At 49.5% G+C, this 10,444-nt stretch overlaps 1 protein-coding gene across 6 annotated transcripts; it reads left to right on the top strand.

Annotated features, from left to right (window-relative positions):
* The first annotated feature begins 2,076 nt into the window (after nucleotides 1-2,076).
* Nucleotides 2,077-8,621, top strand: CBLN2 (cerebellin 2 precursor). 6 transcript variants are annotated; one of them, XM_032872242.1, is made up of 5 exons: nucleotides 2,077-2,253; nucleotides 2,859-2,906; nucleotides 4,022-4,543; nucleotides 7,435-7,554; nucleotides 7,820-8,621. In XM_032872242.1, exons 2-5 carry the CDS (start codon nucleotides 2,898-2,900, stop codon nucleotides 8,015-8,017), a joined length of 849 nt encoding a protein of 282 aa, XP_032728133.1. In that variant the 5' UTR covers nucleotides 2,077-2,253; nucleotides 2,859-2,897; the 3' UTR covers nucleotides 8,018-8,621. The 6 variants fall into 6 exon arrangements, with proteins under 6 accessions (XP_032728133.1, XP_032728132.1, XP_032728135.1 ...); XM_032872241.1 differs by having other exon boundaries at nucleotides 2,862-2,906; XM_032872240.1 differs by lacking the exon at nucleotides 2,077-2,253 and adding an exon at nucleotides 2,313-2,504 and having other exon boundaries at nucleotides 2,862-2,906.
* The last annotated feature ends 1,823 nt before the right edge of the window (nucleotides 8,622-10,444 follow it).

Below are 10,444 nucleotides of genomic sequence, written 5' to 3' on the forward strand. Positions count from 1 at the left end.
TGCATCTAGGTTATAGTCTGAAACTCTTTCCAAGCATGTTTATAAGCTACAATTGCATCAAAACCTAGAGGGAGACAAAATAAATGTCTCCTTATAGATAGAATAATCGATCAGTGAATAAATAATCTTCCATTTCTCTATCAATCTGCTGCTTTTCACAAAGACTTTCTCTTAAAAAAAGAGCGTCAAGCCTAAATTTAAGCCTAACCTATTTTTCCCCCTTATATAAGAATGCTTCCTGCTCTAAGTCCATGATTTAGCTCACTACATATTAAAGGTTTCTTGATTTATAGAATTTAAATAGTTTTGTTGCCACATGGAAAAGAGCTTTGGTTTTATTCCCCCTAAAGGTGATGATAACTATTTGGTTCATACATGCTTGCATTTGCATTAGTCAAAAGAAATGCTTTGGCACAACATTTAAGGCAGTTGCTTAATAGAGCTCTTATTTAAAGATTTATAGATGTGTGAGAGGTATTGCTACTTAATTAGCATCCCCAAATTGGTCTAATTATCAGTCTGTGTCTCACATTTCTTCATAGATCTTGTGTCATTTGCTATTTATTATTTCACACAAATCAGTGTTCTCTATGATGGGATGGCTGGGGTGTGTTTATTTTGACAATAAGAAATTGTCAAATCAGTGCAATAGTGAAATACCTGAAAGTAATACCTGAAAGTAACAATTAACAATTTCCACCGTTAAAACAAAATAAAAAAGGCAGCAAAATACGATAGCGTTGGAAAAGTTTCCTAGCAAAGTCCAGTACAGCTGGCTCACATGTTATAAAAATGTTTAAATTAAGTACTTAATTTTCAGCTAATATCCTTAGGAGGCTAACAGGCTTGGGGACTGTTTTATATTTTTACTATGTTGCTAGTTAAGTTAGAGAACATTTGGCTCGGAAGTTCTTTCCATCACATTTTTACAACCATACTAAATATTTTGTCTCATGTAGTCATATGCAATTCTGTTTTACTTTGCCCCTGTCTTCCCACATATCCATTTCAGTTAAACTGATTGGTAATGAATTTAACCTTATTGCTCAGATAGGAGGCCTTGTCAATTCTAAATAGGGAGAAAAGCCACGCGAGAGCCTCTGGAAAATAAAGCTTTGAAAACCGCCTCCCTGAAAAGACCCAGCTTATAGAGTGGAACCAGAACACTGGCTGAAACCTTCAAACAAAAGAGGGCCAGGTGCGAAGTCTGGGGCAATAAGAAATACTTTTGCTTTGTTCTTATGAACAGCATTGGCGGACTTACAGTTAATTTTTCATCAGTCTGTCGGCAAGGTACCCTATGCAAATCGAAAGGGCTACGAATTTTTTTTTTTAAACAACGTTTTTTGTTGTTTTGTTGTTGTTGTTTTTAAAGTCAGGCCGTAAGAGAGTGTGTTGTAAATATTGTTTCAGGGGGGCGCAGACCATGCTGCTCAGAGGTCTGTGCAAAGGTTTTGCGGACGGCGATGACCAATGACAAAGGGACTGCAGCACACATCATCCCGGCGGAGCCTCCCGTTGGAGGAGCGCAGATCGGCAAAACCCTGAGCCGCCGCGAGCGCTCAGAGCGAGGGGGCTGAAGGAGGCCGGAAAGACCGTTGATTGTTGCTAGATTTTTGCAGAGGACAGGACTGCTCTTTGGGGTCTGAGAAGACCATTTGCAAACCTCCTCCGGTCCCTCGGACTCGGCCGCTCTGGGGCCGCTCGCTCGCCCGCAGCCTGCCGCAGGGAGGCCCCGGCGCCCGCAGGTGGCGCCCCACGTCCGTGCTTGCGCTTCTCGCCCGCGCTCCGGGCGCAGCTGGGAAACCGGCGCGTCTCCCCAGGTCGTTAGAGCTCAGAGTAGGCATTTTAATAAATAAGCGCGTGTGCCAGTGCGCTCCAGGAGCCCCGAGGTTCAGAGGAGCAGAAACATAAACCCAGGCGGAGGCGCCTCTTTTAATCCCTGCCAAAATCTGCTATTTCCCAAACTGGCGATTCCGGAACCACAGCCTTTAAGCCATTAAAATCCCAAGCTTTTTCTCTCCATTACAGTCCTTTTATTTTTATTTATTTATTTATTTATTATTATTATTTTTTTTTTAAGAAAAACTGCTTTACCCCTTAATTATGAAAGTAGTCACGCTATTCAGGATTAAGACTTGGAGGGAATTTGGAAAAGAAAAGAAAGAATCGAAAAGAAGAGCGACCGGTGCTTTGAGGGTGCCTAATTACTAAAAACGAGGCATCTGGGAGGAATTCGCTCTGGGTGTTTGGGTGAGCGCCGGACCTGGGCGGTGCAGGGTGCGACGCGGGTGAGGAGAGCGGGAGCCGAGCCCGGGAGGGGGCAGTGCGCGGAGTCCTCCGGGCGATCGCGATGGCTGTGCCGTCTGGAGACGAGAAGAGAGGCCGGGACTGAGGGGCCCGGCAGAGAGAGCCACGCTGCGGGCGCGCTGTGCGCGAAGGGCCCTCCTAGACCGTGGGCGCGGGCGCGGTGCAGAACCGGTGCGGTGCCTGGAACATAACCGGTGCGAACCGCGGGGCGCTGCGCGGTGCTGGGCGCGGGGTGTGCAGGTGCGGGGCGCGAGAGTCCGAGCCCCTGTGCGGTGCGGGACGCTGGGCGAGCGGATGCCGGGCGACGCGCGCGGCGATGCCGGGCGCGGGACGTGCGGATCCGAGGTGCGGCGCGGTGAGGGGCACCCGGCGTGCGGGTTCTGGGCGCCGCGCGAGGCACCGGGGTGCGCGGCACGGGGCGTACCCGGAGCGGGCGCCGGCCGTCGCGGGAAAGGGGCAGGGCGGGGCGGCGCGGTTATTGGCCAGGCGCGGGGAGAAGGGCTGCGCTCCGAGTCTCCTCCCGCCAGCTCCCGCTCATCTTCTTTAAGCAGAACAACTTCGCGGACAGCGCTGCTCGCTCATCATGGATGTTCCAGGTAACCAAAACCCGAGCCTGTCCTCCACGATCAGCACGTTAATTGCATTCATGCATATATTTTAATGAGGACCTTGTAGAATCTGTGTTCTGGAGAGGGCGAAAGAGAGAATATCGATACCAATGTGTACGGGGTTGGGGGGAGGCTGGCTACTCCCGGAACAACAACTTCTCTTGTTGGATAGACTGTTGGAGGAGTTGTACGGAGGCTGTGGGCGGTGAGGGGAGCGGCTTCTTTGCTTTTTCTTTCTCCGACTGGGTATTGAAATGACCTGTCTAGTTTGGTGGCAGAAGAGAGGGTCGGGGAAAGTGGGAACGCGCGCTCAAGTTAGCAGAAAGCTACAGGGCTGCCTCCAGGCCGGGAAGGGCTGGGGGTCCAGGGACAAAAGCTGCCCAACAGGCCAAGCTTGGGACGCTCACAGCCGTGCAATCCTCTGGTCCTGCGCCAGAGCGGGCGATCGGAGCGGCTCCTCCAAAGGAGCTCGCTGCGGGCTGCGGGGACGGTGGAAGTGGGTGTTTGGTTTTAGAGTCTGTCTTCTATATCTTTTCCTCTTAATCTTATTCACCCTAAGGAGCTTCCTTGGGATTTGTTTTTGGGCGGAAAATGGATACGATCTTTATTAAGTGGACTGCTTAAAAATATATTTCTATATCCAGGATGGATAAACAGAGGATGCAAGGGAAAGCAGAGAAAGGAAAAAGGTTTCTTGGTCTGGCTTTCAAGAAAATGCCACTAAAATGAGGGCGATCAACCTTTCGTACTTTCTCTCTTTGCCTGCATCTTAGCCCTTCTCCGCCTTTGCAGAATGGGCCCTGGGGGTGGCGTTGACGGCGTCTCTGAGGTCACCGACCATGTCTTATGGCCGAGGCCCTGCAGAACCTCGGGCCCCTACCGGATCGCACCCCTGGCACGCGCCGCCCAGGAGCCCTGAGGGACGCCGGGGCGTTCCTCGGACCTGTTGTGCCAATCCGGGAAGGGGTGGCTGTGTGCGGTACTAAGAGGGTGGCCTCCATGGAAAGGGGCTCTTGCGCTGCAGGCACCTGCTCCCGGTGCCCCTCTCCCCCACCTCCTGGTTCACCTCCCAGTCTAAGGGTTCGGGTTCTTTGCCCTGACAGGTCCGCTGGCGCCTTTCTTCTGAGGACGACCCTGGCCTTGACCATCAGAGCAGGGGACCGAGGCCAAAGGAGGCTTCTCCAGGCCCCGCGCAGACCTGCGCGCCCTCCCGGGCTCCTCCGGCCCCTGTCCAACGTCGCCCTCGTGCGCCGCCCCCACCAGCTCGGATGCCGGCGCCCGGCCGGGGCCCCCGCGGGCCGCCGCTGACCATGCCCGGGCGCCGGGGGGCGCTGCGCGAGCCGGCTGGCTGCGGCTCCTGCCTGGGGGTGGCGCTGGCCCTGCTGCTGCTGCTGCTGCCTGCCGGCTGCCCGGTGCGGGCGCAGAACGACACGGAGCCCATTGTGCTGGAGGGCAAGTGCCTGGTGGTGTGCGATTCGAGCCCGTCGGCGGACGGCGCGGTCACCTCCTCCCTGGGCATCTCCGTGCGCTCCGGCAGCGCCAAGGTGGCCTTCTCCGCCACGCGGAGCACCAACCACGAGCCGTCCGAGATGAGCAACCGCACCATGACCATCTACTTCGACCAGGTCAGCCGGCCGGCCTGCCGCCTCGCCTCCCGCCGGGGGTGGAGAGGGCGGGGGCCTGGGCGCGTGGGCTGGGGACTTCCAGGCGCTCCCCGCCTCTCTGCTCTGCCCTGCCCTTCTCCTTTCTCCCTTTCCGAGTAAGCGCTCCTTACCACTTCCCTTTTCTCACATTGTAGCTTTTTTATCACTAGCAGCTCGGTTGGCACTTGGATGACTGACAGTTCTTTAAAACTAAGGGATCTGAAATGAATTCCCCGAAAGGAGCCTGCGCATCTTACTTTTCACTGGGTCGGGGGCTGTCGTTTGTGGTGGATAGGCTTCGGTCATCCAGGTGGCCAACTTGGGGACTGAGTGCGTGGAAAACACACCCCAAAAGGGGAGTCTCCAAAGGTCTCAGCCAAGGATCAGCAAATATGTGCCTACTGCTTAGTTTGGGAATGGACTGGGAAGAGGACGCTTATCGTCAAGAAAAATAAGTCGCAAAGAGTGTGGGGGCAATAGCAGGGATGGTTATATAAATTCAAAACAAAGTAGAGTGTGGTTATGTAGATGGAATAGATAGTAAATACAACATATATACCGTAATGTACAAATATATACAACACATAAATATTATATGTAGTGTGGTCATACAGATTTAAAAAATATAAGGATCAATGACTTAAGTTAACCCAAGCCACTAAACTTCTCTCCCTTGGCTCAAAGCAGAGGGTTCAGTAAATGATCAGACCTTGGCAATCTCTTCTCTGGGTTTTGGGGCTCAGATTGGAGGTTGTGACTTTCCTCTTGGGCCCTCCTGTCTTGGTTTCTGTTGTTTTTCAGAAACAAGTTGAAAACATTATAGTGGTTCCCAGACTTTACCTGCTCAGTCCCTTTCTTTTGCCAACATGCTTCCCACTAAAACAGAGTCCTGGGCTCTCTGGCCCCTCTTAACTGATTTCCCTCCTGTTAACCAATCCTTACACCTCAGTGTAAGTGTGAACCTACACACGCCATTGCCCGTGTGTAGGCCAGAGGATTGATTTAATTTAATCCTTGCTAAGGATTATCTACTTGAAGTTTTTAGGGTTTGGAGGTGATCTCTCTTTCATCTGTTTTTAAACAGTTTTTTTTTTTTTAATAAAACTAGCGGTTTTAATTATTGCCAGATAAAGCAGACACCCATCAATGGGTATTTGCTAAGTTCTTCATGTGTTATCATTAGTTACGTCCCATCATTTCACTTGGGTATCAGGAGAACCCTGTGATGTGGGAGCAAGATAAACTGTAGGGCAAGATAAGATTCTAATTTTATAGATGAGCTAACCATGGCAGGGAGGGTAAAATGCTGTTCCCTGCTTCCCGAGTTAGGGAGTCAGTGAAACCTGCTCTTCTGGGCTCCTTGGGTGTTCTTTCATTGACAGCAGGGCCCTACATTTACCAGTTTCCGGCATTTAAAACCGATGGAAAAGAGTTGAGGTAGTTGAGTTGGAAGAAACAGTTCCGAGGGCTTGGATGGAGAATGCTTTATTCTTCTTTAAAGCATCGTAAGGCAGACTGAGAGCCCAGGCTGGAAGAGACGGAGAGCAGTCATTGTGCAGTTCACGGTCTCGAACAATAGAGCCCCAAGTGTCTGTGTGAGCCCTGCCAGCGAGGGGGACTGAAGTGGTGCCCTGAGCTCCTCGAAGAAGCTAGTGCAAGCTTATTTCCCGAGTGGCGACAGTGGTTGTCACGGGCAGATCGCACATCGCTGTGGGGACTGCGTGTCATTCATCTATGATGAGTGTGTGAGGAGTAAACAGCAAGAGTCATTCGGCTGAAATTTATTTTCTGAGCAGAAGACAGGATTCCTAACCTAGGGTTCTGTTGTTGCTGGCTGTTTGCTTTAAAAGCCCAGAACACCAAGGGGGGCATTTTATTATTGTAATCGAGTTGTGCATTTGTGTGTGAGTAGAGGTGGGGACAAGATCCAGACAGGGTGACCGAATTCTGTCTTAAACTCCTGATAGGGAATTGGGTCTTCATGAGGGATCGCTCACTCTGCAGATTCTGCTTGTGACACTAACACTCTGATCCCCCTCTCATTTGAGAAAAGTCCTCTGCAGGGTCATGTGACCTCGCATCCTCTGGCTAATTTGTCATTAGTCTTCGCAGGCTCCTGTAGTTTGAGCTCAGGGTATCCAAGTGCTGTTTCCACACCCTTCATTTAATCAAGCTTATTTGCATGACATCAGAGCTCAGCCAAGGGAGCAAACACATTACTCAGAGGAAGGTGGAGGAAACAGGTGCAGCCAGTGCTTATCCACCCGAGTCTTCCTCTCACCCCTGAGCTTAAGCACCTCCTGTGTGCTCCCAGGGAGGGGGCCAGGGGCCAGGGACACAGGGGACAAGCTTGAGCTGATGTAAGTTATTTCCCTGAATTGGCCCCTTAGCTATGGTCTCCTTCTCCCCATTCAGCCTGGCGTGGCGCCCTATTTGTGAAAGTAAACTTCACGTGGAAACCTCCGGAATCCTATAAACCTCTGAACAGATTCGATTCCATTTGTTTACGGGACCTCATTGTCTTCTATTCCTTTTTCTTTGCCTTGGCCCAACGTGCACAATTTGCACCCATTTTTTCAATGCAGACATAAAATACACTTTTCAACACCTTTATTAATTACAGTCCATTAGGATTCTTCTCAAATCCCTTCCAGGTGTAGGCTATTTTACCACCAGCCTCCCCCCCCCCCGTCCTCCCCCTCCGCCCTCCACCCTCCCCCCACCCATCCCATCCTTCTATATGCCCCCTCCCAGTGGGGGGCAGATTTGGCGTGCTGCCTGGGGTGCTTCGTGGCCGTGGTTTTGCCAGTCTAAGTAAGAGACGCTGAGGAGGGGCTTGCTCTGTTTGTGCTGTATTCCCTCTTCTTTTTCAGGTATTAGTAAATATTGGCAACCATTTCGATCTTGCCTCCAGTATATTTGTAGCACCGAGAAAAGGGATTTATAGCTTCAGCTTCCACGTGGTCAAAGTGTACAACAGACAGACCATCCAGGTGGGTAGGTCTGAGGTGGTGTGGACCCTTTCAGCTTCGGAGGACTGCTGCCCCATGGCTGCAGGTCCTGTGTGTCCTCTGGGCATCTGGGCCCAGCAGGGAGCACTCTGACCTTGGGGCCTCCAGCCCAGAAGCCACTGCATCTTCCGGGCCAGGCCCTTGGGGTGGTTCTGTGGAAAGGGCAGGGGGATGTGGGGGGATCAGAGAACAAGTGTGTGCCCGTGGGGTCCTGCAGGTCCGCTGAGCTCTACCCTCTGCACCGCAGGTCAGTTTAATGCAGAACGGCTACCCGGTGATCTCAGCCTTTGCAGGAGACCAGGACGTGACCAGAGAAGCTGCCAGCAATGGTGTCCTACTGCTGATGGAAAGGGAGGACAAAGTGCATCTCAAACTGGAGAGGGGGAACCTCATGGGAGGCTGGAAGTACTCCACGTTCTCGGGCTTCTTGGTTTTTCCTCTATAAACACAGAGTCCCCAGTCGGGGGGGAAGTTGCGATCTGGACACTGGACTCCGCCCTTCCTCAACACCCTGAACTTGCCAGAATAGGACCACTAATTTCCCACTTCCATCAGACGGTTGAAGTAGAAGAATGATTTCCTTCCAAATCTCCAGTATTTTCTTTGACTATAGACCATTCCTTGGGAACCTGGCTTCTAATTAGTTTTAGACGACAAGGTCTGAAGGAGAAATGAAATTATTGATTTGAGCGATTTGTACCTGTGATTGTAAAGTCAATATTGGATCTTATTGTGGGGACTATTGGCTTTTCTTCTTTTGTTTGTTCCTTGTATTGTTGCCCCCACACGAGGAGTGCCGCTGACCCCAGGATGGATGGCAGGTCACAGGCAGAGCTCAGAGCAGGAGCCCTGCAAATCACCACCCGCTGGAGAGTCCTTGAAATGTGTTCTTTGTGTGTCTGTTCAGCCTTAAGAAAAAGAATGGCTTCACTTTCATTCTGTATTTTCCCCTGGGTGGATGGGAGGCCTCGGGAGGGGGAAGGGGACATTGTGAATCTGTCAAGAAGTGCTTTATCCGGAGAAGCAAATTTTGCAGGATTGGACTGCGACTTTTGCTTTGTGGTGTGTGTGTGTGTGTATTTGTTTGTTTATATTTTGTTTTTGTTTTTTCCTGGAAAAGTTTTACTTTTCTTTCCACATTCACCTCTCCCTCCTTACCCCGACTCCTATTTTATTTTGTGCTGCGATGGGGGAGAGAAATGTATGTTGAATTCTTGAACGAGACCAAACAAAACAACACAAAACATACCTATGTATTTTGTTTTGGTTGAGACCAAACCAAGCAGAAGGTACGTGTATATCAAAGTACAAATAACAGATGGACGATTCTGTTTCTTCTTTCCAAGAGATTCTCTCAGATGTACCTTTAGAACTAACAAGTTGGGATTTTCTTGTTTCTTGTTTCTTGTTTCTTTTTCTTTTTTTTTAACGCTCTGGAATACTTTAAAAACTTGATGCTCCTGGGTGGCCTGAATCATGTCAGATGAGGACGGAAGCTGGAATGACCAAGTCTCCTGAACACATGCTTCCGTGGCCCAGTGTGCCTGGGTCTTCCCAGCAGCCCGTCCTCATCTATCTGCATCCGCGTCTGCGCCGGCACCCTAGCCTCAGGTGCTCCAAAGCCAACAGGATGAGTCAGTCTCCCTCAGGATCCTCCTCTGATCGGCGAAGGAAAGAGGCGTGTTCACATTCTCTGCAAACACCTGGCGAGAAGCCACCTACAAGTCACGCTTACAGGTATAGGCAGAGGCACCCTGGGAGCAGTGGTGCAAATCCTTCTTGTCTTGGCCCCTTGTACAACAATAGGATCACAATGCAGCTGGGAGCCGATGGGTGCAGGAGTCCTATGCCAAGGAAACGTTACTAAATCCCAAAGCAATCGAAGAAGAGACCTCACAGCGGATGTTAATTTGTCCTTTGTGTCACAATGTAACCAAAATATTGATGATAAAAAGTCATAATTTAAGATTCAGAATAAATGGGTTTGATGTCTGGCTTGTTCTTCTCCCTTCACATCGTCTCCCAACTCCTACAAGGTGTGGAAGTAAAAAGCCAAGGACCAAGGACTCGGGGAAAGGAGATCTACACTGTGCCTCTTGAAAACATTCACTCAGATGCACACTCCTGTTTGCAGACCTAGCGATGGGTCTAGGTGGAAATTGCACACTTAAATACACTTCAATTTATATATGTGTATATATATGTATTTTTCACACGAAAAGATTTTGGGGGTAGATACGTGAAAAAGACAGCATTAAAAATGCTTTATGGATAGGCAATCTGCTTTCATCACATACAATCATTGATGTGGCACAAGTTCCAACCCAATATTTCAATCAGAGAACATGGATATAAAAGAAACTGACATTTCAATATAGCATCAATTTTTTCTAAGACACGTGAGCATGGGGCAGCATTGGTTTCCATTTTCATATAAGAAACTCAGTAAGGATCATAGAAGTGAAAAAAAAAATCCAGTTTGATGAAGAGTCTAAGGTGTTACTGGCCTTAGGTGGACACCGTAATAAGGTACAGAATTTAATTTGACTTAAAATGATGTTATATTTTGTTAAGAAAAGAAAAATCAAGAAACATCAACCAAAATGCATTTGGGTATTTTGCCTCTGTGATTAGGAGACACACGTCTAAGTATGAGCATTGTTCGTTAATGCTGATAATGCAAACAGTAGGATGCTAGCAAATGTTTTTCTTCTGTGTTCTACTGCCCTTAGTGAAATAGTCCTTATGTCCCTCATCTTTTAAACCTTCCGTTCAATTTCAAACAAGAGGCAAGCTTCATTAGGGGACAATATCGCCCTTTTAGAGGTTGAAAAATAGATGCATATGCGTTATTTTTCTCGCTTACTACTAT

This window comes from Lontra canadensis, unplaced genomic scaffold, assembly GCF_010015895.1.
Source record: "Lontra canadensis isolate GAN:19392208 unplaced genomic scaffold, GSC_riverotter_1.0 scaffold44, whole genome shotgun sequence".
Taxonomy (NCBI): Eukaryota; Metazoa; Chordata; class Mammalia; order Carnivora; family Mustelidae; genus Lontra; species Lontra canadensis.

Coding starts and splice junctions, on each gene's coding strand:
- CBLN2 (XM_032872242.1), top strand. Junction 4,544..7,434: donor TGACCATCTACTTCGACCAG/GTCAGCCGGCCG, acceptor CTTCTTTTTCAG/GTATTAGTAAATATTGGCAA. Junction 7,555..7,819: donor ACAACAGACAGACCATCCAG/GTGGGTAGGTCT, acceptor TCTGCACCGCAG/GTCAGTTTAATGCAGAACGG.